Source organism: Oxyura jamaicensis, chromosome 8, assembly GCF_011077185.1.
Source record: "Oxyura jamaicensis isolate SHBP4307 breed ruddy duck chromosome 8, BPBGC_Ojam_1.0, whole genome shotgun sequence".
Taxonomy (NCBI): domain Eukaryota; kingdom Metazoa; phylum Chordata; class Aves; order Anseriformes; family Anatidae; genus Oxyura; species Oxyura jamaicensis.
The window spans coordinates 20,568,794-20,596,579 of record NC_048900.1 but is presented as its reverse complement, the minus strand read 5'-3'; the positions used below and the strand labels follow the sequence as shown (position 1 = coordinate 20,596,579).

General features: G+C 60.4%; 3 protein-coding genes across 9 annotated transcripts; all 3 read right to left on the bottom strand.

The window, feature by feature from the left end:
• Positions 1 to 1,097: 1,097 nt before the first annotated feature.
• CDC20 (cell division cycle 20) lies at positions 1,098 to 6,753 on the bottom strand. The gene is made up of 11 exons (XM_035332773.1): positions 6,684 to 6,753; positions 6,144 to 6,346; positions 5,480 to 5,625; positions 4,645 to 4,741; positions 4,064 to 4,192; positions 3,656 to 3,852; positions 2,884 to 2,978; positions 2,297 to 2,528; positions 1,972 to 2,097; positions 1,671 to 1,788; positions 1,098 to 1,365 (listed from the first exon to the last, which is right to left on the bottom strand). The coding sequence occupies exons 2-11, from the start codon at positions 6,340 to 6,342 to the stop codon at positions 1,187 to 1,189; spliced, it is 1,518 nt and encodes a 505-aa protein (XP_035188664.1). The 5' UTR covers positions 6,343 to 6,346; positions 6,684 to 6,753; the 3' UTR covers positions 1,098 to 1,186.
• Positions 6,754 to 6,967: 214 nt separating this feature from the next.
• Positions 6,968 to 11,726, bottom strand: MPL (MPL proto-oncogene, thrombopoietin receptor). 5 transcript variants are annotated; one of them, XM_035332772.1, is made up of 12 exons: positions 11,591 to 11,726; positions 9,808 to 9,937; positions 9,496 to 9,671; positions 9,070 to 9,341; positions 8,846 to 9,002; positions 8,583 to 8,712; positions 8,139 to 8,311; positions 7,901 to 8,043; positions 7,666 to 7,825; positions 7,490 to 7,577; positions 7,295 to 7,382; positions 6,968 to 7,200 (listed from the first exon to the last, which is right to left on the bottom strand). In XM_035332772.1, the coding sequence occupies exons 1-12, from the start codon at positions 11,691 to 11,693 to the stop codon at positions 7,000 to 7,002; spliced, it is 1,821 nt and encodes a 606-aa protein (XP_035188663.1). In that variant the 5' UTR covers positions 11,694 to 11,726; the 3' UTR covers positions 6,968 to 6,999. The 5 variants fall into 5 exon arrangements, with proteins under 5 accessions (XP_035188663.1, XP_035188659.1, XP_035188660.1 ...); XM_035332768.1 differs by having other exon boundaries at positions 6,968 to 7,382; XM_035332769.1 differs by having other exon boundaries at positions 6,968 to 7,382; positions 7,666 to 7,816.
• A 1,279-nt stretch (positions 11,727 to 13,005) lies between these two features.
• TIE1 (tyrosine kinase with immunoglobulin like and EGF like domains 1) lies at positions 13,006 to 25,542 on the bottom strand. Of its 3 annotated transcripts, none has more exons than XM_035332765.1 (23): positions 24,998 to 25,541; positions 24,243 to 24,530; positions 21,269 to 21,379; positions 20,990 to 21,145; positions 20,751 to 20,882; positions 20,357 to 20,497; positions 20,132 to 20,260; positions 19,654 to 19,799; positions 19,368 to 19,512; positions 18,980 to 19,138; positions 18,667 to 18,804; positions 18,271 to 18,561; positions 16,811 to 17,101; positions 15,934 to 16,247; positions 15,623 to 15,833; positions 15,352 to 15,462; positions 15,079 to 15,269; positions 14,895 to 15,008; positions 14,664 to 14,734; positions 14,407 to 14,447; positions 14,103 to 14,199; positions 13,803 to 13,902; positions 13,006 to 13,629 (listed from the first exon to the last, which is right to left on the bottom strand). In XM_035332765.1, the coding sequence occupies exons 1-23, from the start codon at positions 25,041 to 25,043 to the stop codon at positions 13,558 to 13,560; spliced, it is 3,495 nt and encodes a 1,164-aa protein (XP_035188656.1). In that variant the 5' UTR covers positions 25,044 to 25,541; the 3' UTR covers positions 13,006 to 13,557. The 3 variants fall into 3 exon arrangements, 2 of the variants coding, with proteins under 2 accessions (XP_035188656.1, XP_035188657.1); XM_035332766.1 differs by having other exon boundaries at positions 16,054 to 16,247; positions 24,998 to 25,540; XR_004752747.1 differs by lacking the exon at positions 13,006 to 13,629 and having other exon boundaries at positions 13,804 to 13,915; positions 13,993 to 14,199; positions 24,998 to 25,542.
• Between the last annotated feature and the right edge of the window lie 2,244 nt (positions 25,543 to 27,786).

Genomic DNA, 27,786 nt, shown 5'->3' with positions numbered 1-27,786 from the left:
CCACCTGAGCTGCAGCAGCATAGCTAAGCATGGGATTTTTTTTTTAATGGTGGAAGGTCAAGTTTTGCACCAAGTCTCAGCTGACCACACCTGATTTGTGCCCAGGTTCTGCTTGGCATTAGGTCTTACCCTCAGAGCAATGAGAGCTGCTGTAAGAGACAGCCAGACAACCAAGGGGAGTGACCTGGACTGATGTCACATGGCAACCAAGCTGGCTGTGACAGTGTAAACTAACAGCACCTTTGTTTTGCATCAGGCATCACATTTTGTGCATGCCTGCCATTACCAGCCCCTGCCTTGCCCTTGAATTGAATACAGCTGCATTTCTACCCCACCTTCTGCAACTGGAACATTTGGCTCATAAATCCCAGCTACCTGCTGTTTCTTGAACTCCCTGCAGGAACAGGTATTTCTGCCCCTGCAGACCTCCCTGCTCTAGCACCTATGCTGCACACAGCAGAACTAGTGTACAGGCTTATGGTGCCAAGGTCATGTCCCCACACTGCTCCCAGGAGGGCAACCTCTGCCCATAGCTGTGCATGGAGGTGCACGCATACATACACCCCCAAGGCCCCTCACACCCAGAGACAGGATACAGAAGTTGTGCTTTTAACTCACCCCTTGCTGCTACCCCTCACAGCTGGCTACAAGAGCAGGCAGCAGCAGGTCCACAGCCCTGTAGAAGCTGAGACAAGTCAGGGGTATTCCCTCTTACACCACAGGGCTGGAGCTAGGTAGGGGTCAGTTTGATACTAGATAGTAATTTCAGCTTGAGAAGTTACTGCTGCAAAAGCAGAGAGCCTACAAGCTGCAGTTTCTTTGTTACAGCGTCCCCATGTGGGGTGGGGCTGCAGCTTGCACAGGTGAAGCTGTACCCTGTCAGCTCAAGAATGTGGCAGGTGACACAGCTGCCCTACCTGAGAGACAGCACAGCCACCCCACAGCATCTGCCATCACTTAAGAGCTCTGCTGGGGTCAGGGTGCCTGCACTGTCTCTGAAGAGAAAGCTCAAACTGGCCCAGAAAACAAAACCTCAGGGAAGAGGTTCTTGATGCTCTAGGCCCTGGTTCTTTCTTCTAGGAAACTCCATAAAAAGAAAAAAGCAAACTTAAGCTGTTTATTAACATTTAAAATACTGTACAGTGTATAAGCTCATTTACCCCCTTCCCACAACCATCCTGTGCACTCATCGGATGCCCTGGTGAATTATGCTGGTTTTGGCACTGTTTGCCTTCTCTTTTTCCTTCTTCTTTATGGGGTCCATCTCAAAACAGCGCCAGAACCGCAGCGTTTCATCAGCAGCTGCCGATGCCACTGTTGCGCTATCAGGGCTCATGGTCAAGTTCAGGACTCTTGCAGTGTGACCTGGGGAGGTGCGCAGTCAGGGCTGTGTTTTGAACACAACCACATTTGCTCCCCTTTTTGCTCTTGTGTGTCCTGTAAGCCCCACAGCCCACACATCATGCTGCAGGGTTATGAATAGACATCCTAGGTACGCAGCTGGAGCACTTGAACATCCCCCAGGCACACCTCCCTCTAGCAGCATGTCCCTGGGCCCCATTCCCCACCACCAATACTTCAGACTAGACATGCAGCAGGCTGTTCAAGCTGAGGGTTACACCTGCCCTCCCCAACAGCCCTCCCTTCCCCAGGAGGAGGGCCCAGCCTACCTCGGAGCTCAGTGACCTTGGTCATCGTCGGGTACTTCCATATCACCAGCTGATTCTGTGCAAAGCCATGGCCTGAAATGAACTCCTTGTAGTTTGTCGACCACAGGATAGAACAGACCTGGGAAGAGGTAGAAATGCAGGTAAGCTACAAGCCACTTGTGCTGGTGCTCACCACCACAGAATGAACCCCTGATGGTTCCTTTCCCATGCCGTGGGAATCAGGAGCCAGTACACGTGTAGGCATCCTGCCAGAAGGAACTTGTCACCAAACCGATGCCTGTGTCCGATGCCTGTGTCTCACCTGGGAATGAGCATCAACAGCGCTGAGACAGGTGCCTGAACACACATTCCAGATGCGGATGTGTCTGTCGCTAGTTCCACCTCCAGTGGCTAGAACATTTGACTGCCATGGACACCACGCCACAGCCTGGGAAAGAAAGGTTCATTGTAAGAGGTACAAGAGGCAGCCTGTGCCCTAGCTGCACGTCCCAGTGCCAGGGCCGCAACAGCTCCATGGCAGCCTCTGCACACAGCAGCCTCCCTCCTACAGGCAGGGGGTACAGCGAGGGCTGCACGTCCGCCTCACACACAGACACGCACCCAACCCACAGCAGAATCATGCTCACCTTGACAGCTCCCTGGTGCTGAGTGAAGGTCTGTACAGGAGCGTAGTCTCCACTGTCCCCTTGGGTGCATGGCCAGATGTTCACTAGGTTGTCGTTGCCACCACTGGCCAGGTAGCGGCCATCTAGAGACCACTTGAGCCCACACACCTCCTGTGTGTGGCCAGAAAGTGTGGCCACATGGTGCTCTGCCACTCTGACATCGTGGTGGTGGATGTGACCAGTCCGTGCCCCACTGCAGAGAGGAGGTTTGCAGGGTCAGAGTGGCACATTTTCACCAAAAGCCATTTCTGTGCTGTTTCAAGACTGCCCTTCCTGCTGCTGGGTTTCAGCCAGCATAACCAGCACTACCTGCCTCTTGACATGAGCAAGGCAGCCATGGAAACTTCATAACTTCAGCACAAAGGGCAAAAAGCAGAGGCCTCCCCAAAATCCCAACAGAACAGGTTGAGTAAGAGCCTTGAGAGGAGGCGGTAAGAACCCCTGAGCCCAGAGCAGCTCCTGTAGTTGCTGATCCACACCACTGACAGATCTAGAACAGGAAGCTCCAACAGCTGGATGCTGTCCTTCAACACCACACACAGCTTTACCTGGAGACGATGTAGTTGTTCCAGCTGAGGGAGCCCACACGGGAAGAATGGCTGATCATATTTCGGAGACGTTTCTGCTGCTGTATGTCCCACAGCTAGAGAGACAGAGCAATAAGCTCTCCAAAGGATAGGGAAACTCGGCCCTGTTGCTTTACCCAGGGAACATTACTATACAGGCTCTGGATTCAACCTTTTCAGTATGGAAACTGGTAAGTTTATCTCATGTATACATAACAAGATATTCCAGGTGTTGGAAGCTCTGCCTTGCTGCTGCAGTTGGTCACCAACCACAGCTGGATGGGAACACTTCTACCCTGTAACAGTCTTTGCACCCTCAGCATCACAGGACAGAGGCTACAACCACCGGCAGTCCCAGGGCTGCAGAAAGGATTCATTGCAGTGAAGGTCCCTTAAAGCCTTTTGGAAAGTGGCAGCACACGACAGCTGGAAAAACACTTTGAATTTGTGCTACTTCCTGGTGACATGAACACAAGGACACCTTCAGACAATATCTATTGTTGCTGACATGGCAGGGCATGCTGTCCTGAGATGTTCTCTACAGGCCTCTGTCAAGTCACCCACTTCACCCCTCAGTTCTCAACCAAGAGCTGCAGCTCACTGAACTCTAGCGAGTCCTAGACTTCCTCCCCCAGCCTCAGGGTACAGGCAAGTCAGAGCGCACCATATCCTCCTTGTGCTAGCCAAGCCTTTGTTCCAAGGCCTCACAGCTCCAGCAACCCCTAGACAGCCCCTCTGGTTCCACTGCACTCACCTGGACCTCAGCATTACTTGTACCAACAGCAAGGTAGTTTCCTTCTTTAATCCATGATACAGAGGACACGTAATCATCTGGATGCTCCATCTGCAGCAGATGGATGATTTCCCCAGAAGTACAATTCCACAGATACACGGAGTTGTCCAGAGCCACCGCCAGGAAGTTCTGAGAGCTCCAGTCAATGAGATTCAGATCTAGTTTGGAAGAACAATGCAGGTCATGTAGTGCTGACCCGCAGAGCCCTGCCTACATGCAGGCACACCTCAGAAGCAGTCAGTGCCAGGCTCGGTGCAAGAGAAACTGCAACAGCCCAGTTAGAGATGTCCAGTTCAGATCACACTGATCCTAGGAACTGCCCTCCTCTGCAACGTGATCCCCCAGCACCCAGCTTTGCAGGCTACTCACAATAGTCATTGCGGATCTCCGGTGCATCCAGGATCCGGTCTGGCATTGAGGGAATATATCTACCATTCTTCCTGCTGGAAGTAGGTGTAGTCTTCTGGCTGTAGAGCACTTTCAGGTTATTCTGATAGCCTGAGTGCAGAGAAACAGCTTTGTTATCCTGAGCTAGTTTCTTCCTGGCCACCCACCCAACTAGAAAACCCCTTCAGTGAAAATGAAGTTCTAGAGAAGAGAACTGCTCAGAAGAGCACTGTCTGCTGCTATCACTGACAGAACTAACTGCTGAGCTGGGGTGGGTTCCAATTCCTTAATCCCAGTATGGTTAGTGACCGTTGCTGCGCACTTTCTTGCCTAGTGAGTCTAAAGCTTTTGCAGACATCAGGAAGATTTGTCATCTGTAGTACATGTTAACACCTGGCAGTCATCAGCCAACATCAGGAAACCTGGGAGGGAGACCCAGTGTGCACAGAACTCTGAGAAGCAGGCACCTGATCCCTCCCATGGCCAAACACTGGGCCTCTGTGTTGCAGTTCCCCAGTCCAGACCTCCCTAGCTGAATCACTCACATAGATCCTGCGTCATACCTTCGGGAGCATTCTGTGGCTTTCCACTGAGGCGGAGGATCTTTGCCTCTTCTACATCAAAGCCATTAAGATTCACTGCCCAGGCTTTCTGTTGCTCCTAGAGAGAGAAACCACCCTCAGCAAGACTCACTTCAAATACAAAGCCCATGCCACCCCTTAGATGGAATTGCAGCTAGCACAAAATACACCCAAGCCCCTTTTTTTTCCTAGAATCAGGAAGTATCGGGCTGTGCTGTGGGAGTCAGATGCACACAGGCAGCTCAACGCAGATTTAGCAGATCTTTTTCCTCAGACGCTGGCAGGCACTGTATCTTGCTCAGATTTTCATGCCGAGGAGAGGCAAATTCAGTGTCTCATGGCCAGTGGGGAAAGCCACAGCCACAAGGGACCAAATGCTTCATAAACACATTTCAGAGCACAGTGTACACATTCCAGAACAGCTCCCCATGCAGATATTGTCCTAGAACAGCTATGGCCAGCAGTTTCACTGTGCACAGGCTCTCAGCTTTGGTCTCTGTAACATGCTTTATTTAAAAGAATCAATAGCCCACATTTTGCTACCAAAAACCACATGGACTAAAGTAGAAGCAGAGGTATAAGGCTCTACATTCTTCCCTGTGCATAAGCAGAGATCCTTAGGGAGCAGCTGTGTACCTGTTCCATTTGCAGGCACTACAACTTGCACTTCACCCCAGGCTCCTGAAGCCCAGTGCTGGAAGTGGCGGTGCCTGGGCTGTCACCCCTGTATGCTCACTTTTGGAGTCTGTTTCTCCATGAAAGGTTACAGAGGTTGAGGTGTTTGGCAATGACCATGATACTAAGGCAATGTGCTCACCTTCTTGGTAGGGGAGTCTTCAGCAGGGTCATTCTCTTTGGTTAGGAGGAAATTGGCCATGTCCATCTGCATAGTGCTTCGGTTGGGAATGTAGCGGTCCCCCCCAGCTTTTGTTGGGGTGCTCTGGATTTTGGATCCAGATTTACCTACATTCACACACACACACACACTGTCTTAGAGGTATTGAACAGTCTGTATTAAAGCTTCTAAGAAAACCCAGCCAGCATTCTACCAGCACAGCCCGCTTTACATCCAACCTGGGAAGTCCCACGACCTTATCAAGGCTCAGAGCACACAACCCATCCAAGTCACAGCTATCTCCTATTTCTGGCCTCCTCCCTGCAGAGCAGGCACTAAGCTCTGGTCAGGGACTAACAGCAGATAACACCTTAAGCTCTAGCGCAACAACATCTCCGAAGCTCAGAGCTAATGGAGGCCAGGGGCCGCTGTGGCAGTGCATTAAGCTGCCAGCAGGCGCAGCCCTCCCACACAAGCCCCAGCAGGGAGCCACAGCTCACTTTTCACCGGGCTCAGCGGCCCCCAGCCCCACCACACGGAGCTCTGCCCACCCAGTAAGAGAGGGGCGACCCCAAGGGCCGGGCTAAAGCCCGGAGCCCTCATCTCCATCCAGCAGCCCCCCAACAACCACCGCACCGCCTCTCACCGGGGGTCCTGCCCGGCGTCTTGCTGCCGCTGGGCAGGCGGTTGGCCGGCTTCATGGGCGACACGCCGGCGTCACTGCTGGGCCCGGGGGCTCCGCTCTCCTTGGCCTTGCGCTGCCAGCGGGCGAGCGGCGCGTTGGGGATCGGCGTGTCCAGCTTCAGCAGCCCGTGCAGGTCCGCCTCGAACACCAGGTGCGCCATGGCGCTGCGGGGGGGCGGCAGCGGCCTGGAGCGCCAGGAGCCTCAGCGACGGGGACCCCTCACCTCAGCGCCAGGACCCCCCCCTTCAGCCTCAGAGGCCCCCCCTCAGCCCCAGGGACCCCTCCTCAGGGCTCTCCCGGTCCTCTCAGGCCCACCTCAGCCCCGCCCGTCCCGTCAGGAACCCCCCCAGTCCCTTTCAAAGGCCCCTCCTCAGCCTCAGCCTCCCCCCGTCTCCTCAGGCCCACCTCAGCCCCCCCCATCCCGCCAGGAGCCCCCCGACCCCCCTCAAAGACCCCACCTCAGCCTCCCCCAAGCCCCCTCAGCGCCCCCCGTCCCCTCACCTCCACGTCCGCTCGCGGCTCGCACCCCGCCGCTCCCCTCAGCCCTTAAAGACCCCGCAGCCACCCCCCCTCCCATTGGCCCTTTCAAATCCAAACCGCCGCCCGTCGCCATGGCGACCCCTCCCGCGCGCCGCGCCGCCATTGGTCGCGGAAAAGTGGGCGGGGAAAAGTGGGCGGGTCTCCTCCCGGCTCGGCAGTCGGTGGGTGGTGGGGGACAGGGTGCGGGAGTTTTGCTGTCGCTGCGGGGGGCGGCGCGAAGGAAGGAGGAGGCAGGGTGATGGTGGAGCGGTCGGTGTCGTTTAATGGGGGGGGCGGCTCAGGGCGGCCCGCGCGGCTCCCAGCCGCTGACGAGCAGGTAGGACTGGTTGGCGATGTCGGTGCTGGGCGCCCCGGCGCGGGGCAGCGGCCGGCCGGCGGCGGGCTCCGGCGTTGGCGGTGTCAGGGCGCCCGGCGGGGCGGGCAGCACCTCCAGCAGGCAGGGCAGCACCGCCTCCTCCGGCGGCTGCTTGTAGAAGGCCTGCGGGGGGCGGACGGCAGGGCTCGGGGCGGCCCCGGCGGCTGGGGGGAGCCGGGGAGGTCCCGCACCCGCCCCGTCCCGTCCCGCCCCTCACCTGCCCCTGCTTGCCGCCGTCGTGCAGGAAGCTGCCCAGGGCGCGGTGCAGGTCGGGGACGGGCGGCCACAGCCGCTGCTTCACGCTGCTGAGCGCGGAGGGAGGCGGGCGTCGAGGGCAGGCCCCCGCCCCGAGCACCGCGCTGCCCCCGGGACGGGCCCTGCCGCGCACCCCCCGCAGCCGGCCCGGCCTTACCTGTAGAGGGAGGGGAAGGTGCAGCGCAGCCCCAGCAGCGCTCCCGCGAAGACCAGCGGCAGCACCGTCACGCTCGGGATGATCCAGCCTGCCTCGGGGGAGCAGCAGCCGTGGTGTTCAGGACCCCCATGGCACCCCCAGCCCCGCGCTCCTCGGCACACCTCTGGCACCCTTACCGGCGTCGGCCGAGGCGTCGACCACGACGGGTTTGGACCAGGCGCTCCAGCTGCCCTGGTACCGTGGCCCGCCGGGTCGGGCCCGCACCTGGGCACGGTAGCGGGCGCCTGGCCGCAGGTCCAGGACTTCTCTCCTGGCCGCCCGCGGGACCTGCAGGACCTACGGGGCAGAGCCCAGCTGGGGACGGGGCTGCGCGGGCACCCGGCTGCTCCGGGGTGCTGGCCCGTGTGTTACCTTCCAGTCGGGGCTGCTCTCGGCGGCGTAGCGGACCTGGTAATCCAGCTGCTCCGCCAGCTCCTCCAGGGGCGGCAGCCACTGCAGGCTCAGCTGGCCCTGTGCCACCACTGCCTCCACCAGCTGCGGGGCCTCCGTGAGCACTGCAGGGACAGGGGCGTGTTACTGGTACCCTACCCTGGCTCCCTGTCCCCAGCAGCCGAGCAAGGGCCGGGGCTGTGCTGGCACTGGGACTGACCGGCCTGGTGCAGCCAGAAGGGCTCCTTGAAGTAGCTGAGCCTGGGCAGCACGTGGGGCTGGGTGACATTCACCAGGATGGCGATTGGGCTGTCATTGCTGGGCTGGAAGGTACAGGCGTGAGCTCCCTGCGTCCCCACGCTGGCCTCCTCGCAGCGCTGCCACATGCCTTCCCTGCACGGTGAGCAGGCAGCCTGTGAGCCCTGCCTGGGTGGCACCGCAGCCCTCACCCTCTGCCAGCCCCGCTCTGGGGCAGAGCCCCCTGTCCCCCGGCCGGCGCTGCCTCCATCCTGCTCTTGCCCAGGAAAGTCAGGGTTGGAGCAGCAGCATGGCTGGGGGAGGTGCGAGGCTGATGCTGGTGGAGCAGGGCATGGTGCCTGGTGGCATGGTGCGGGATGTGGGACACTGCTGCTCCATGCCACTGCGTCCCTGCTGTGCCCCTCACCTTATGCCAGCCCCACGTGGAGTCTCCTGGTAGAAGAGCTCGTGGGAGCTGCTGTGCTCCGTGGGGTCCCAGCTCCACTCGCAGCGCACGTGCTGCAGGTCAGGGGTGCTGCAGCACAGCCCGATGTCCCCTGGGCAGGTGAGAGCCGGGGCAGGGAGGGGGCTGCTTCCCCCACCCTAGCCCCCCAAAACCCAGCTGCTGCACCTCACCTACCCCAGGACCTACTCCCGGGTGTGGGCGCCTGGCAGCCCCCAGCCGCTCACCGGAGGAGTGGGGTGTCTCTGCGGCCACCGCCTGTGACCAGGGCCCCCACATGCCGTCCAGGGAGGTGCCGTCGGGCTTGGTGCGCGCCTGGATGTGGTACCTCACCCCCGGCTGCAGGTGCTGGAGAACTGCCCAGGTGTCGGCCTGCACCAGCCCCTGCAGGAGAGGCGTGAGGCTTTGGGGGGCCGCTGTGTCCGCCAAGTCCCTCAGCCCCTGTACCTACCTGCCCTGCTCGTGGGGAGACTGCAGCTCCCCGGGCTGTGGGCGGGTGGGTGCTGCTGCTGAGATGGGTGGGGGGGTCCCCGTCCCCGGTGTGCTGCTTGCCAGGGTCCCACGCTGTGCCGTGGGGCGTCCCCGCGGGGCTCACGGCACTGTAGCACACCTCGTAGAGGAAGAAGTTCGGGTAGTCAGCAAGTGGTGGCTGCCACGACACGTGGAGCTGCCCCGTGGCTCCGGCCCAGCGGGCACTGATGTTCACCGGGGGGGCAATGAGACCTGCAGGGAATGTGCCACGGCGTTCCCCATCCTGCGGCAGCCCCGCACGGGCACCCCTGGCCCTGCTGAGGCACAAGGTGCTGCCAGCCCTGGAAGGGACCCAGGTGCAGGGACGGTACCGGTGCTCTGGTGTTGTGCCGCGGGAGGGACTCACCCACCACGTCCACGCTGAGCTCCCGCTGGTGCCTGGTCTGGTTGGTGGTGGTGTCCAGGACGAGGACGTGGAGCGGGGTGAAGAGCCGCACGTCCTGGCTGGGGAAGGCGCAGACGTGCCGCGTCCCGCCGGCCTCGCGGCGCTGTGTGAAAACTGCGCACGCCGTGGGCACGTCCCTGAGGAACAGATGGGGTCCTCCAGCACCCCATGCCTGGGGCCGGGTGGAGGAGAGGGGACCTAGGGCATGGCACCAAGGTGTCACCCCGCTGCACTCTGTGTGCCAGGCCGGGCCATGTCCCCGCCACGTCCTACCTGCTGTACCAGTAGTAGAAGTGGCTCATCCCGCTCACCTCCTCTTCCTCATCCCAGAAACACGTGAGGTCCTCAAAGGAGCGGGAGAAGCAGAGGATGTCCTCGGGCACCTCCTCCAGCAGCGCAGCGTCTGGCAGGAGGGTGGGCATGAAGGCACCCCGGGCACAGCGCTGTCCCCAACGTGTCCCCATCCCACTGAGCCCCTGGCACCGTGGCACCGCAGGGAGGGACGTGCACATCACTGCGACCAGGGCTGGTGGCCCCGCTCCCCCTCCCCAGCACGCAGGGTCCTTCGGGACAAACAGCCATCCCGAAATAGCCCTGCGGTCGCAGGGGGCTCGGCCAGGCCCTGGAGATCAGCGGGAAGCACCCCTGCCCTGCTCACGCCGGAAGGCGCGCGGAAGTGTGATAAGGAGGAGCAGCGCCCCAGGGGCCTGGGGGCTGGCGTGGGGGCACACGGCTCTGAGCACGGGGGGGTGTCAGCCCCACCCGGGGTCTGTGGGGGGCTCTGGGTCTCTGCACCGCTTCCTCCTGATTGTTGCAGGGATAAACTGGAGCGTCACACCCCTGCACTGCCAGCTGAGCCCTCTCCAGGTGAAGAGAATGAGCTTAGGAGTACCACGGTTCCCTGATGTCTTTGCCGGTTGTCCCCTCGCTCTCCCTGCCCCTTACCTTGCCCTGACCCCTGGTCCTGTTCCTCCTTTCCCAGCTCAGCATTGCCTTCCTCCCCCAGCCCACGTCCCCTGGCCGCAGACCACAGCCGCTCCCCGGCAGCCTCCCTCCTACCTGCTCTTCCCTTTTCGCACCTTCCCGTCCTCAGGCCTGCTCTGGCCTCCTGCCAGCACAGCACCTCCCCCAGCCCTGGGGGACGGGATGGGACAGGGCAGGGTGGCTGGGTCCCTGCAGCCTGGTGGCACGGAGACCTGTGTCCCCCTGCTCCGAGGCGCTGCGGTACCAGAGCATCTTTGCTCAGTGCCGGCAGTTTCCTAGGAAAGCTCACTGCTCAGCTCCGCGGCCGGCACGAAGCACCCTCATGCATCACGCTGGCAGCACGGCAGTGGTCTCGGGGTGTAGAGGCTGCAGGCAGAGGATGATCCCAAACCCTTTCCTCCCACTGCCCCTATAGGAGCAACTTAAAGTGTGCTCCAGCACCTGCTCTAGTAGGGTGGGCAGAGGCCTTGGGTGGGTGTGAAAAGATGAAGCACGAGATCAACAATTCTGTTCAGTTAATGATTTTTATGGTGTTACAGAAAGGGTTAGAAGACCTACGGAGGGGCTCAAAGGCCATGTGGATGGACCTGAGGCTAACAGAGCTGTGCAGCGGGCAGCAAAGCAGCAGGGAGCCCGGTGGGGCCAGCTCAGGGCTGGGTGGGAGCATCCCACCAGGGAGGTAAGGTCGCGGCGCTCAGGGCTGCGTGCTGCCAGGCTGGCACAGGAGCCTCGCGGTGAGCCAGCAGTGCTGCTGCTGTGCTGCGGTGCAGAGCCGTGATGGGATTTTGCTCTGATCTTGTCATTGGGAGCCCAACATGATGCCACATGGCTGGCAGTTGCCACCCCAAAACTGTCCCTGAGGACTGCCAGGTCCTTCCTGCAGTGAGGGAGGCACCGCGGGGTGCTCCATGTGTGAGTGGGGCTCCATCTCCCACCCCGAGCACACCTGCGTGCCCCCTGCCCGATCCCGCACCTTCCTGCCTGCTGCGGGGGTCTCACTGCACCCTGCCAGGCCGGCATGCCAGCTCCCCTCTGACCCTCCCGGGGGGGGGAAAAGGCCCCCAGGTCCTACCTTGGGATGTCACCAGCTCGGCGGCCATTACAGGGCTGCGGAGGCTCAGCAGGACCACGGCGAGCAGCGAGGGCAGCCAGCCCCGGGGCAGGCGAGCCGCCATCCCGCATGCCGCGCTCGGTGCTTCCCGGCACCCTGGCTGCTGCTCGTCGGGGCGATACCTTTATCTGGGAAGTGTCGGCTGTGCTGCTCAGGAAGCCTGGCTGGAGGCTCCCCCCGCCCCATCGCCGGCACTTCCCCGTGCCCAAAACCACGGTGCCGCGGCCCCTGCGCCGCCAGCCGCAGTACCAAGAGAGACTGCTCCCATCAGATAGGCGGCACGTCCTGCCCTTGTGGCTACCGGCACGCCGGGAGGCTGGGGTGGGAAGAAAAACAACCCCTGAGAAAGCAGGGAGGCCCCTGCTTGGGGCTGTGCTGGCTGCTGGTGCTCTGTGACACCCGTGTCCTTGCTGGCTCCATCCCACCCCTTGCTGCCCCTCGCAGCTCTGCACGGACCTGCTCTGCTTTGCAGCGCCAACCAGGGCTGGGGAGCTGCTGGCATGCGTCCCCACTGTGCCATGGGGGGGTCGGCATCTCCTTACCCCACAGGGGATGGGGGCAGGAGGGAAGGGGGCACGGAGGGAATGGGGGGAGCAGCCAGCACCAGTTTGTCACAGTCAAGTTTTGTCAAACCAATCCCACTTCCTTCTCCATCCGGCAACTGGGCTTTGCAGTCAGAGAGGCAAAAAAACTCAAAACTCAAAAAAAACCTGAAACTTGGTTTCAGCAAGGCTGGTGGTGCTGCCCAGCGTGCCACTCCCAGCTGCACCCTCTGCAAGGAGGGGCACACAGCACCGGGCTGCCTGCAGGGGCTGGTCCCGGTCACCTTTTCACTGGGCACTTCAGTGACGGAGCAGAGAAGATCAGAGAATCACAGAATCACCAAGGCTGGAAGAGGCCTCCAAGATCACCGAGCCCAACCTCTGACCTAACGCTAACAAGTCCTCCACTAAACCATGTCCCTAAGCTCTGTATCTAAACGTCTTTTAAAGACCTCCAGGGATGGTGACTCCACCACTTCCCTGGGCAGCCCATTCCAACGCCTAACAACCCTTTCGGTGAAGTTCCTCCTAATATCCAACCTACAAGATGCGCACTGATGGCTGCAGCTGACACCAAACAGCACTGGAGCCAGAATGGGAAATCCAAATGGTATTGATACGCAGGTGGGTGCCAGCAGTGCCCGGGGACATGCCCTGCTCCATGGGGACGAGCTGGAGGACCAGGCTTATTGCCATGGAGAGCCAGCGGAGGGGACACTGGGATCTGGGGCTTTTCCGGGGACACTGGGGCATCCCTGGGGCAGAGGACCAGGATGGTGACAGAAGTCACTGCTGTGGCAGCAGAGCAGCAGAAACCCTCCCCTCCACCAGTGCTGTCTGTCCACTGCACTATGTTTATTGACCATAAAGCATAGCTGTTGATTTCCGAGGGGTAGTGCCGAGCTGGAGGCCACGCACAGTCCTTCCTCCTGCGCTGGGGCTGCCGTGTCCCATGCCGGCAGCGATGCTCCCAGCCCTGCTGGCACCAGAGCACGTCGAGAGCTGCAGGACAGGGAGCTGCCAGGACTCTGCTTCCTTCTCACCACAAAATTCGGGTATTTGTGTCCTGCCAGGGCTGCGGTGTCCCTGGCTCCTGGAGGCAGAGCCCCTCTCCTGCCCTCTCTGCTACATGCGGCTGGCATTTGTCCTTCGGGGCCATCCTCGCGTGTCCTCCAGCAGTGTTGGTGCTGGGCTAGCGCTGCTGACACATGGGGAGGTACCCGGAGGGGATGGCACCGTCCTGCTGCCAGGAGGGCACTCTGGAGGTGCCACCAGTGTTTAACTGCTGTCACCTGGCGGGGACAGGCAGCCTCTTGTCCCCGCGGTGCTGTCCCGGCAGGCTGGGGGCCAGCATTGTCCCCCTGCGGCGTGGAGCCGGGCGCAGCCTCACGCCTCCTCGGCGGTGGCATCGATCCCTGCGTAGGTGAAGTTCTCGAACAGGGCCATGTTCACGTAGGCCTGCGTGGGAACCCGAGTCAGGAACGGGACGTGACGGTGTCCCCGTCCCCGCTCCCTCCTGCACCTGCTGCTCACGGGCACAGGGCTGGAGCCCGCAGAGCTGCTGGGGGGAGATGCTGGGGTGCTCTTGGTGGGGTCACACAGGGATGGCAGGTGCCCCCATGTCCACTCACCTTGCGGGCCTCCAGCATGCGGATGAGCTGCATGGAGATCTGGGCGAAGGGTGGCCGCTCGTAGGGGCGGTCACGCCAGCACTGCCGCATCAGCTCGTACCTGGGGACAAAGCCCGGGCGGTCAGCGTGCGTGGAGCGGAGCGGGTGGAAAAGCTGCTGGGGGAGACGGGGAGGAGCAGGTGGGAGGCTAAAGCACGGGGAAGGAGGTTTGGGGTGTGCAGGGGACCGGCCAGGAGCTGCCAGAAGCCAGTGAGAGCCACTAGGAGTGTGTGGGGGGGGCGGGGTGCTCTGCCCACTTACACCTCGTCGTCACAGTTGCGGGGCTTCTCCATGCGGTAGCCCTGGGGCAGCTTCTCGTAGAGCTCAGCACACGTCATCCCGCAGTACGGAGTCCCCCCTGCAGCCACAGACACACATGTCCTCATTCCCCCAACCCAGAGCCCTGGGGAGGACCCACGCAGTGTTGTTCACCCTGTCCCTGGGACAGTGCCCAGTCCCTCGGCCACCCCCCCTTTGGGTTGTCCCCTCCAGGGCTGCAGCAGGAGGAGGGCTGTGCAGACTTGCAGGGACCCAAGCAGGCACAGTAGACAAGGAATAGCCTTACCCAAGCTGACGATCTCCCAGAGCAGGACGCCAAAGGACCACCTGAAACAGCAGGAGGTGAGGCTGGGACAGAGCCAGTGGCAGTGTCCCCCTTGTGGGTAGAGGGACAAGCAGACAGGGTTCGTGCTGGGACTGGATGGGGCCAGGAGGGCAACCAGAGCTTGGGCAGAGCCTGCAGCTCCCCAGGGATGCACCCGCTGCCCTGGAGGGACAGAGGTGGCCGTGTCTGTGCCCCAACCCCGGTGTCTGTGGACTTACACGTCGCTCTTGGTGGTGTACACGCTGTAGTTCAGCGACTCGATGGCCATCCAGCGAACTGGCAGGCGGCCCTGGGGGAATGGAGGGTGACCGTCAGGGGACATCCCACGGAGGGAGTTGTGGGCAGCTGGCATCCAGTTGGTCCCAGCAGGGTGGGGCATTCCCGCTGCCAGGGGGTCCTGCCCACCACATCCGTGCAGGCCCCATGGAGTCCCCTAGCCCCTGCCTCACCATTGTCTTCTTCACGTAGACCTCCTCCCCTCTGGAGAGGCCAAAGTCAGCAATCTTGGAGGCCAGGTTTTCTCCCACCAGGATATTCCTGGCTGCCAGGTCCCTGTGGATGAACTGAGAGAGGCCAGCAGTGAGCCATGGTGGCATGGGAGCACACCCCTGCCCTTGTATCCCCGGGACACACCTGCTTCTCGCTCAGGTACTGCATCCCCTTGGCCACGTCCGAAGCAAACTGGAGGAGCTGCTGGGAGGTGAGGGTGGATGCGGTGCCATGCTCTTTGGCAAAGGCCGGGTCGGTCTCCAGGACTCGACTTTTGCGGAGGAAGTCGAGGAGGTTTCCGTAGGGGGCATACTCGATGGCAATGTACAGGTAGCCTGCGGGCAGGAGGAGGCAGGGCTCGTGGGGCTGTCCCCAGGAGCAGGGAATACCCAGCAGGGAGCAGGGGACAGGCCTCACCCTTGTTTTCACAGGCCCCCAGCAAGTTGATGATGTTGGGGTGATGGCCCAGCTTGCACAGCACCTCCAGCTCCCCAGCAAAGTCCCGGTGGTCGTTCTCTGAGGCAAACTCTGAAAGAAAAGCAGGGATACACTCTTTGATCCTACAGAAAGGAGCCTTCCTCCGCTCCCCTGTGGGCATCTCTTGCCTCTCCTTAGCCCCAGGTGCTGCTCAAGACCCACCCGTTTCCCCCCATGCCCTCTGCCTTGCCCACCCCACGGCAGCACTCACCCTTCAGCATCTTGATGGCTGCGTTCATCTTCAAGCCATCCTTTTTGATCATGGCCCTGATGACCTGCCCGAAGTTTCCCTCCCCGATCATATCCTCGAACTTGATGTCCTCCCACTCCAGGATGGGGTAGCTGAGGGGCTCGGGCTGCGGCTTGGGCCGGCGCGTCAGGGTCAGGGTCCCCGAGTTGAACTGCAGGATGGTCTCTTCGCCCTGCCAGACGGGAGTGGGTGAGGTTAGGGGCACCGGGCACCCCTCTGCCCCGCGGCGGAGCCGGCAGGGCAGGTGTCGTGGGCAAGGGTGGGCTCCGCACCCTCTCCACGTGGAGGTGAGGCCTGGCTGCGTCCGGACTGGAGGCTATGGAGCGTGACCTGGATCGGGCCGGGATGTGGGGAGCTGGGGACACCGTCCTGGCGGGGCAGGCGGCACTCACCGAGCCAGACTGGTACGTGAAGGTGCGGCGCCGGTGGAAAAAGTTCTTCTTGATGAGGAAGAGCGCCAGGAGGGCAAAGAGGATGGTGAGGCAGGTGACGGACACGGAGCCGACGATGGCCAAGAGCAGCTGCTGGTCTATTCCCGACTGCTCGATGCTCTGGCTGCCCAGGCTGGGCGGCACGCTCAGCGCTCCTGTCGAGAGGAGGGAGGGAGGATCACGGTCTGTGGCTGTGCCCTGCATCGTGGGGCTGCACAGATGGCCAAGCACTGGGACCTCAGCCCGGCCCCTGCACCATGGGACCCATGAAGGCACCAGAGCCCACCCCTAGCTCCCAGTGGCACAGGGGGAGGCTGGTACTGCCCAGACCCTGCCAGCAACTCATCAGTTTCTGGACCTGCAACCAGCTCTGGTTCCTCCCTGTGTTTCCACAGCCATCAGCCCCTTTTGTGCCACCTCTGTCCTGCCCCTTGCACACCGTGCCACCCTCTGACCAAGGCAGAGCCACTCAGGAGTGGGAAGAGCAGGAGGTCTGAAGACATACACAAGTGTTTGGGCTTGGGTTGCTGCTCCAGAGGTTACCACAGGCAGCCCGGCCTCTCTCTGCTGACCCAGACACCGACACTGAGCTCCGGCAGAGAGCTCCAAGCTCCCAGGGCGTGGTGGGCAGCAGGGCACGGCAGGTCAGCGGTGGGGCTGCGGAGGTGACACCTCCTGTTGAGGGGTTGTGGTGCAGCCCAGGGGACACCCCACTCACCGTCCCCCAGGGTCTTGGCTTTCACAGGCTGGCTCCACTCCCCTGGGACGTGGGAGTTGGCCCGGACACGAAACTGGTAGGTGGTGCTGGCGTTGAGGCCCCCAACGGTCTTGGTGGTCTCGGCGCCGTTGTCGGTGTCAATCCACTGGGGCTCGCTGGTGCCCCCCACCTGCTGCAGCTCCACTATGTACTTGGTGATGCCCCCGTTGGGGTACTCGGGGACCTGCCAGGAGAGCCTGACGGCTGTGTCGGACACGGACTCAGCCGAGAGCGACCGTGGGGAGGAGGGCCCTGGGAGGAGAGGAGGGCATCAGTCCCAGCATGGGGCTGCCGCTGCTGCAGGGGCTGAGTCCTTGACCTCTCGTCCATCCCTTTGCCATCATGAGCAGCAGCAGGTCACTGTCCCCTTCCTGATGACCCCGTGTGGGCTGGGAGCTGGCTTTCCAGCCACCTTTCAGTCTCACCTTCTTCCCTGGGTCTGCCCCTTGGTCAGACCACCTCCCTGGTGTCCTGCCTTCAGCAGTGGCCAGAAGTGGGTGGGGATGGGAGGGTGGAACAGCGGGACAGGGCTGCACCCGCTTCTCCCAGCCTCAGGCACCCTCAAGCTCGGAGTCTGTACTGAACACCTCTTGGGATATTTTCTTTCTTCAACCTTTCCTCACACGTTTTTTTTATCTTTCCCACTTCCTCCTCTGAGCCTTGCCCACATCCTAAAGCACACATCCCGCAATTGCCCGAGGCTCTCACAAGCACAGAGCAGGGGGAGCACTACATCCCCCGGGGCTGACACGCAAGAAGCCTTCCCAGCAGGTACCAGGCTGCGCTGAGCCTCACTGAAGTCACACCTTGTGTGCTCCTTCCCCCTCCTCTGCCAGAAGGGTTGGCCAGGCTGACGGGACGTGACCACCCAGTGAAATCACCAGGGTGAATGCAAACAAAAGGATTTTTTTTTTTTTTTGTTAAACAGAATATAATTACATTGAGGAACTTGTCACTACGGGGTGTTGTAAAGGCAGCAAGTGTAGGCAAGCCCAGCAAGGCTTGGGTGAGGGCACGGAGGACAGATCTGTTTGTAGGCATTGCCATGTCACGACCCGCATGCCATGCTCAGCTTAGGATGTTTCTCAGCTGCGTGGAGCTGGAGGCTGTGGTGCCTAATGAGGACACAAGGACCAATTTTGTCCTGTGTCTGCATCTACCTACCCTCAAGCAACTGTGGTCTACCAGAGCTGGGATACAGGAGCAGCCAGACCTGGGCATGGTGGCTGTTACATTTATAGCTGATTTATTGCTATAATTCTCTGGATTTTTTCCTTTTCTCCTTTCTAAAGACAGGTTCAGCACTGCACCTCCCTGTTTCCTCCCCTTTTCTCCATGAGATGCAGGTAGGAGATGGCTCCCCCAGAGCCCCCCATGCTCTGGGGGGAGCATGCCTGCACCTGGCCCCACGCGGTGCCCACCTTTGCTGTTGATCATGACCTTGTAGAGGTCAGAGGGGGGCCCCAGGCTGGTGCAGTGGTACACCAGCACCTCCAGCCCGTACTCCTTGTTGAACTCCAGGTCCGTGATGCGGGCGGAGAGCACGGAGATGGACGTGATGTTTTTCTCCCAGACCAGCCGCCTCGCAGAGTCGAAGAGGTGGACGATGAACCCGTGTGCTGGCTCGTGGTTACTTGGCAATTTCCAGTTGACGTGAAGTGTGTTTTTCTCCTCAATGGACCAGCCTTCAATCACGGGCTTGACTGTGGGCTCTGTGAACAGAAAGGCAGCAAAAAGTGACCACGTGCCAGCCCTGAGGCTTGGTGAACCCTGTGTCATGTAGGGTCAGGTTTGGGGACAGAGGGATGGGGGCCCACCTAGGCACTCAGTCACCATGACAGCCTCGGGTCCCTTGCTGCCCTCCCCGCCGTCCCCTGGCCGGCTCAGCTGCACCTTGACGACATAGGCGGTCACCGGCCGGAGGTTCATCAGGGTGATGTTCTCACTGTTGTCAACTGTTGGCCAAGAGGACATGTCAAAGCCAAGCCGCTCACCCACAACCTGCCCCACCATCAGTGTCCTCCTTGGCATCACCACAGAGGGTCCCAGCGGGTCCTGCTGAGCGGGATGGAGACCTCTGCCCACCCCAGACCCCTCCACCAGGTCCTACCTGTGAGGACAGGCACATACCCACAATAGAGGACCACACCGAGGTGTCATCCTTGGGCTTGTAGAGCAGCTTGACGGAGACGATGGGTCCATCGCCAGAGAAGCAGTCCACAGGTGACACCACGAGCTGGCGGCTCTGCTTGGCCAGCAGCCGGGGGGGGCTCAGGGGTGCTGGGGGCACTGGGCGTGAAGGAAGGAATGATACCGTGGGACAAAGAGCAATGAGGAGCAGAGTGCAGGGACATCCACCACCTCTCAGCTCTTTCCAGCTTTGTCAGGGAAGGGAGGACCCCAACAAGTGCCTTATCACCACCCAAACCTGTCTGCTAGCACTGTGACACATGATGGGTGACATCTAGTCAAGCGGGGGGGGGGTTACATTGCCACACCATGCCCCACCAACCCTCACCTCGGATGTTGACCTTGACTTTCCGGCTGTCCTGGCCCCCGGTGGTGGAGACTCTGCACTCCCAGAGCCCCGCATCGTCCTTCATCAGGCGCCGCACCTGAAACTCGCAGGTGATCTGCCCCGGCTCGATGATGGCTTTGACCAGCTGTGGGCACAGAGGAGCCATCCATCACTCCCTGCGGCAGCCCAGCCCAGTGGGGAGACCGGTGATTTTGGGGGAGCCTGCAACATGGGTGCAGGGCCCAGGGATGGCAGTGGGGTGAGGACATGGGGTGGTGTGCAGTACCTTGAGCACGGTGCCGTCAGCCTTGCGCAGCTCCACACCATCGCTCGCGGGCAGGGGGTTGCCAGTGGCCACACAGCTGATGATGGGCTCCGAGCCCAGGTTGAACTCCAGCTCCGAGGCCAGTTTGATGATCTGGGGGAAGCGGTCTGGCGCGGAGAAATCAGTGTTAGGGCTGGTCATGCTTTGCCCCATGTACAAGAGATGTTCAGACCTTTCCCCAGTCACATCCCAGATCCCACCCCACACTGCAGGCTCAGTGATGCTCTCAGCACAGCTAATTCATGAGAGCTGGAGTACACACTAGCCTTGCAGCACAGCACCCTGGTTTCCATGGGGCTGGGGGCTATTTCTGCTAGCAAGGCGGGCTGCCCACCTAGCTGCGTGGGCTGGCACCAGCTCCCACCATGTCCCCGGTGAGGAGGAGCTGGAGCTCCCCTGCAGGGCACAGAGACCCATCACAGCCCCGCGCCAGCCTCACCTGACTTCTCGCAGTGCTGCCCGTGCCAGCCCGTGGGGCAGACGCAGCCACTGAAGCGGTTACAGGTGCCCCCATTCCGGCAGGCGCATGCCAGGGCGCAGTCGGGGCCGTAGTATCCCAGGGGACAGGCTGCAGGAAGAGAAATGCCCACGGTGTGCTGCTGGTCCCACGCTGGGGCATGGACCCCCACGCAGGGCCTGGTGGCAGATGCCCACATCCCCGTACCTTGGTTGCAGCGGGAGCCGCTCCACCCCGAGGCACAGGAGCAGCCGTAGGGGTCTGGCAGGCAGAAGCTCAGCCCCCTGCAGCCCTGGGCTCTCTGGCATGTCTCCTGGCAGTTGCGGCCAAATTGGCCTTCCCGGCAGGCTGGAAAACAAGCAGTTTGTCTGTGCACAGCGTGGTGCTGGCTTGGGGTCCTGAAACCCCCCATCACCACCTAAGAGAGCAAGGAGTCCCCACCCCAAAGCTTGTCCCAGTGAGGTGGATGGTCCTGCTCGAGAAGCAGGGGGCTGGGGATGCAGACACAGTTTCTGGCCGTGGTGCCTGGATCTGGGGGTGCAGCGGGGAAGCCCCCGGGCACAGCTCATCCCCATGGGGCAGAGGCAGCCGGGCACCCTACCTCTCTCGCACCGGGTGCCCGTGAAGCCGGGAGGGCAGATGCATTCACCGACGTGGTCGTGGCAGATGCCTCCGTTCAGGCAGTCGGGACAGTCCTTCTCACAGGACGGTCCCCACTTCTTTGTGGCACATGCTGTGGGGAGAGCAGAGGGTCCATGGGGTGGCACTGGTCTAGCAGGGCCACGTGTCCCCGTGGGATGGGAAGGGACGGCGGGGTGCCACCTCCCCGGCCCCGCTCACCTCTCACAATCAGCCTGTAGAAGGCACTCCACAGAGGGCTGTCCCCCATGAACGTGGCGCTGTAGACGCCGTTTTCGCTCACGCTGACGTTGGGGAGGGTCAGGGTGAAGAGGTCGCCCCGCACCTCGCCCCGATCCGTGGTCTGGTAGTAGGTACCTGGGAGGGGACAGAGGGTGACCCTGGGGACACTGCCACCCTGAGGTGGGGGAGTGAGAGGGGCTGGGAGCGGGGCTGGTGCAAGGCACCGGGTGGGAGCAGCCCTGCTGCGGGGCCACTTGCCATTTCTTTTCCACATAACGTCCGTCTCCTTCCTCTTGAGGACCCTGGCAGAGAAGATTGCTGTCTCGGCGATGTTCACGGACTGTGTGGCCCTCACCGGGAAGAGGTGGGCTGCGGAGGAGGAGGAGGAGCAGGCTGAGGGCAGCACCGGCACCCCTGGACCAACCACCCCAAACACAGCCCAAGCCCAGCTTTCCATGGGGACATCACCATTCACTTCCCCATCCACCCCCCTGGCAGATGAGCAGCAAGAGGGCTGTCAGCCCAGGGATGGGCATTCTGCCCTCCTGTGAGCACGGGATGCTGGTGACAGCAGCCTGGGGCGATGTGACAGCCTGGGACACCCTGCTTGATGCCAGACTGGGGAGGTGCGGAGCGGCTGCAGACAGGCAAGGGGCAGCGAGGGGCAGGACCAGCGGCTGCCCCTGCCTGCAGCAGGGCACTCAGCCACAGCACAGCCACATTTTCCTAATTTTCCAAGTGTCAGGGTATGGAACAGTGATGAACTCTCATAGCTATGCCGTGAGTCAGCCAGAGTGCAGCTTTGAGCCTAAAGCAGGCTATAAATACGTTAAGGACTGGGAAGCCAAGCCCTGGGCGTGCCAGGCAGACACAAAGAAGGGCACACTCAGGTGCCGGCTCCCAGGGCGCCAGATCGCACGCCCTGACTCCAGCTGTGCTGGGTGGGAGCAGGGGCGCATCCAGCCCCGCATCCTGCCCCCAGTGCAGGCCAGCGGCACACGCTGCGGACACCCGGGGAAGGGCACAGCAGGTTGAGCGCATCCCGGTAATTCCCCAGGAGAGCCTCCCCGCCTGCACCACCTGCAGCTCGGCAGCTTCCCGAGCCAGCTCTTATCTCTCTTTTTGCTCAGCCCCACTCGAGGTGGTTCTTCCGCAGGTTTTATTCTTGTCAAGGCACACAGATTTAGCCCTGGTCCTGCCCAGTTCCTTGTGCACAGGGTGCAAGGAACCACCTTCTTGTCCCCTCTTCAGCTGCCTGTTCAGCTCTGCCCGCCTCTGGACCTTCCTCTGGTTCGATGCCCCAAAAGAGAGCCCAGCATCTTGCCCTGCAAATCAGGGTCCCCATGTGCATCTTTGCCTTTGAAAGGGAATTTTCTTATATGAGGGTGCAAGCCCCCACCTAGAGAGCTCGTAATGCAGGCCGGTGGCACACCAGCAGCCTTGCAGCCTGCCCGCTGGCACCGATGCAAGCCAAGGAGAGGTCCTGGCAACGCAGCACTGCTCGTTTATGCTATTTATTGCCTGTCTTCTCTTATCAGCCCTGTAATTTTAGACAGATCCTCTGACAAATTTCCTGAACTTCCCTGTTGTGTTCACAGACACACAAATAAAATAATTTCATTTTTCTGCAGTGGCCTCTCTGGGCACCTTTCTGCTCTGGATATCTAAAAAAATAGTTTATTGTCAGGTTTAAACCCTTCATCAAATTGTTTCTTGGTATCTTTTTGGTTGGTTTTACTGTGCTTTTACAGCAAAACTTTCAAAGTTTTAAATCCTTCCTATGTTCCCGCTTGTGCATAGCCTCTTGGAAGACACCAACTCTCCTCTGACAGCATTCCCTACCTGCTGCCTATCGATACCGCTTTTGTGCACGCTCAGCCCCCCAGGGAGATGCAATATGCACTTTAGTGCATATTTAACCCCAATGCAACATGCACTTTAGTCTCCAAGGTGGTTTCTTTATACAGCCCTCACTCCCCTGGCAAGATTTTGTTGTTGTTGTTTTTATTTTTTCCTTTAATCAGTCTTGCTCTTTTTTTTTTTTTTTTTCTAAGCTTCTCCTTCTCGAAGTTAAACAGAGCAACAGCAGCATTTTGGTCACCTGTAACTCCTGCAGGGGCTTTGGACCAGACCAGTGAGCCTGGGTCCCAGCAACCACCTCGTGCAGGCAATACAGGGGTGCAGAGCTCCCCTCATTCCCCCTTAATTTACCGCGGTGCTCTTCCAACGTGCCCACGCCCTCCCTGTCCCCTGTGCAGCCCCGTGCCTGCCCTCGCTGCCTCCCAGCACTCTGCCCTCCTCCCTCAGCACCTCCCCAGCACTCTGCCCAGGCCGGCTGTCTCTGTTCCCGATAAGACCGCTGCCATTTCAGTGCAAGCCCCTGGCGGAGGACACAGACCAGCCCTTGCTCTTTTTTAAGCTGAATTTTAACACAGGCGGGGAAATGTGTTGTTTTAGCCATATCTTTCTAACAAAGAGCTAGAAAACATCCAGAGGAAAACACCTATCGCTGAAAATTTCAGTCCCAATAACTCTGAGAATAATCCATGAGAACAGGAGGTCAGCACGTGCAGTGCCAGAGACCACGGTCCCTGGGCATTATGCCCAGCCTGGGGAGGCCCTTTTGGGTCTATGGCCCTGCAGAGGGGCTATGCTGCCTCCTGCACCCTGCCCTCCCCAGGAGCCTGGCTGGGGCAGAGCCAGCCCTGCCGGGACCCCTCAGCAGCGCCCTGGGGCTGGCACTGCCCTCTGGCCCCTCTGCCTGGTTGATGATTGCCAGACCTCCCCACCTCCTCCAGCTTCCCTCGGCTCGGACCTTGCCCGGCTCCTGAGCACCGCTCCCACCCCAGGCGGCTGCCGCTGGCCGCCCTGCCCACACACCGCCCTGGCAGGAGGCCACCAAGCACGCTTGGGGCCAAGCCACGCTCCTCCAGCTGAAAATCCCTCTGCTCTCATACCTTCATGGGGTGCGAACACTAATTCATTGCACCAGGTGCCATCTCCTGCATGCCACGGGTTAATTCACAGCACCCTACAAACACCAAAACGGCTGCTGCTCATGCCCAATGCTTGACCAGACAAGACCCAGTGGTGGTGGTCATCCACCTCACCCACGTTCTGCACAAGCACCAGAGCTGCCTGCTGACCCAAGAGCTGCCAACACCAGGGCCTGCAGACCCCAAACCTAGGTTCAGTGACTGGGTCACACTGCCCTCGTGCCCCATCTGCTCACCGTTGTGGCTGTTGTGCACGTAGACCACCTGGGCCTGCTCCGTCGGGGTGCGCCCCATGCAGTACAGGATCCCCACCAGGTCGGGCATGGAGAAGCCCCTGGCCTGGACGTGGTTGCTGCGGTTGCGGTAGTTTTGGAAGCCCGTCTTGGGGTGCGTCATCACAATCTTGTTCTCCCGCTCAATCTGCAGGTAGCTCACGTCACGCTCGCCCATGATGCAGGAGAGGAAGAAGTCGGAGTGGGACAGGCTCTGCACGTTGGCAATCAGGGTGATGTCCAGGATGGCCCCTGCGGGGGGGAGCACTGGGGCATGTCATGGCCAGACCAGGGCTTGGGCCCACACGGGTCAGTCACAGCAACAGACCCCATAACCCAAATATCACCCCTTTTCCAGAACCTTCTTGCCCCCAGCCCAACAGCATGGCACAGTGGGAATTTCCAGTCTCCTTTTGGAGATCACCACGGGCTCAGGTCCCTGTGTGAGCCAAGCATGCAGCAGAATGGGATCCCCCTCTCGTTCCATGTGCTGTCTTTGCCCCAGCCCCATGCTGGCGTGCAGCGGAGGGCAGTTCAGCCCTGGCACCGCCAGGATCTGAGGGCTCTGAACCACCGATCTCACAGGGAGGTTTCCTCCCTCCATGCCCCCCTTGAGTCCCCGCTCCACCAGCACCACTGAGCTGCCACGGCTGCCTTGTCCCACCAAAGCTCCCTGGGGAAGCGGCTGCCCCCAAGGCAGAGGGAAAGGGGAGATTTACCTGCCATCCACGGGAAGAGAAGCAGAAGATAAACTCGGAGTTCCATGTCCCAGCAGCGTGTCCTGAATCTGGCACAGGTCAGAAAATCCCCACCATGCCCCAGCCACGGCGGATGGAGCTGGCAGTGGCAGTTACCTACAGGATCCACATGAGCTGGGGCTCAGGACCCCTGCCCCCGGTCTCTGCCCCCCATCTTGTCCATGTAGTGCTGGTTGGCATCTGGGGGAGCCAGTACCCCCTCCTCTGGCTCATAGTCTGGGCATGGTGACGAAGATGCCCTTGTCTCCGCCTGCTCAGCAGCTGCCCAGCTGCTTGGCAAAGGGGCTGCTCGGTGGGGGCTCTCCCCCTGGGGTTAGGGCTGTGTGCTCAAAGTGTCCCCAGCCATGCTGAGCCCCCGCCAGGCCGGGTGGTGTCCCAGCTCCTTTTTCAATGCCTGCGATGGTGAGGGTCTTAGGCCCGAGCCCGCTCGGGCGGCAGCATCCTCATCCCCTTGGTGTGCCCCCACGGCTGTGGGAAGGGCTCTGTGGAGCAGGGAAAGGAAGGGGGCCAAGGGGCCGCGGCTGGCGGCGGCGGCGGAGCCAAATCCTGTTTCCCATGCGGCGTTTCCTGCTCTCCACCCATTGTTTGGAGCCGGCCTGGACTCCAGGAGCCACAGGCGGGAGCTGCCCTGTGCTGGATCTGCCCCATGGTGCTGAGGCTGTGCACAGCTCGGGACACCTCGGCCACTGTGAGCCCAGCCAGGCCATCCAGCCCCTTTCTGCCCCCATCTGCAGTGCTGGCTGAGAGGTGTCCAAGCACCCCTCTGGTAGGGAAGGGACGCTCCTCCTTCCCTTGCCACTTACCCCTTCACTTCTATGTGCCAGATTTTGGTACTGCAGTGTGTACAACAGATGAGCAGCCCCAGACAGCCCCAACAGGTTGCCACTGTCCCCTGCCCCATCCGTGTCCCTGCAGGGCTGGGTGGCAGCACAGGGGGGTACCACAGAGCTGCTCTGCCTGCAGAGGCCCATATCGGGGCAGAGGACTGGTTTGGCACCAGATGAGACCTTGCAGCAGGACACAACCAGCCAGCCCAAGCAGGAGGGCAGCAGCTGCTGGGGGGAGAAAAAAGCCCTCCGCATGGCCATAAACACGTCTGGGAGGAAGCTGGAAGCAGACGAAAGCCTGGCTTTCCTTGACCACCTTCCAGCCCATCTCCCTCTTTCCTGTTTCAGAAACCGCCCGTCCTTGGGCTACACCCAGAGGAAAGCTTTGGGCCCTGACACAGCGGCAGCCCCTCTGTGTGCCTGCCCAGACCTGCAAGGCCATGCTGGCCTCGGATGGGTGCTGGGCACTGGCTGTTAGCCAGGTAAATTCACGGCATTCCCAAGGAAATCACCGCAATCTTCACCCGCTCCATCACACGCTGTTTTGCAAGCAGCACACCGGGTTGTTCCCATGTGAAAGCCTAGGCTGCTGGGGAGCGACCCTCGTGTTTTGGTGTGTCCCGAACCCATGCTGTATCCGGCCAAAAATCTAAAGCACACATGGAGAGGAAGGGGAAATCCATTCATCGCTTCCGACTATTTACAGCGCACTCTGGGGCCATACGGGGCCCGAGGAGTGCCGAGTGATGGCAGCGGACAGGGACACTGCCACACTGCCTCTGTGCCCAGCTCTGACCCGCTCCTGCCAGCACAGCCATTGGCCACCCCAGACCGGAGCGATGGAGACACCCTGAAAAGATGGGTGCTGGATGCAGCTGCCTACATTTGCCTGGAAAATGAATTACGTTGCTTCCTCGGTTGGTGGGCTGTGGGTAGGTGAGGGGCTACGTCTTTAGGAGATTCTGGGACATGACTGTAATTTAAATAACGAGTGCATGTCCAGAAGCCTGGCTGCTCCATGTGGGGTGGGCAACTGCAGCCAGTTCCTCCTGAGGTCGGTGCCACCTCTCCGCACTCATGGGCTCTGCCTTGTCCAGCTTTGCCTGTCAAACCTGCAAAGCTGATTTGCAAAAACTCTGGGTCAGGGATTCATCCATGCACTCACTCAATGCAGCTGCAGGAAAGGGAATAGGCAGATGAAAACATAAATAAATGGCCGCTTCCCATAGTTTACTGGCAGTAGAGGTCAGTCACGCTCAGGACTGTGATTGCCATTGTGCCACCTTGTGCTTATCTGTGTTGGAGACAGCCAGCACGCTCTGCGGTCACAGCAGCGTGGCCGTGCAGGCAGAACAATAATCTATGAAGCACTTTGTGAAATGTTGTCTGACATGAGGAACCACTGTGATGAAGGGATTATTGACGTGGAACAAGCACACTTTGTGGGGACACTGCAAACATGGGCCTTGCAGCACGCTCCTCTGGGGAGCAAAACTTGGCTCCTCTTAGTGCAGGAAGGGGAACCTGGGCTTTGCTCTGGTGTTTTGGGGAGTCGGATCCATTTAGCTATCAGGTCTCACACCAGGCGATGAACACATCTTAGGGATCCACCAAGGGATCAAACTCAAACTCATTTATTCCCTTGCATTTTTTCTAGAGGTTTCTATCTGCGCAAATCCCCCGGCTCGGAGGCAGGGTAGGAGACCTCTCTGGGTTTCCTGGGGACACTCAGCAAGGACTCTGCAGCTCCAGACAAGGAACCAGCAAGCCTTGTGCCGTTGTGCCCACCACTCTTGCTGTCCTCTAACACAGAACCATAGGACCACAGAGTGGTTCCACTGCACCTTGGTTTGTATTGGATTCACAGACTTGAACACTTTTGCTGAATCATAAAGTATTTAAAAAAATAGTGACAAAAATACC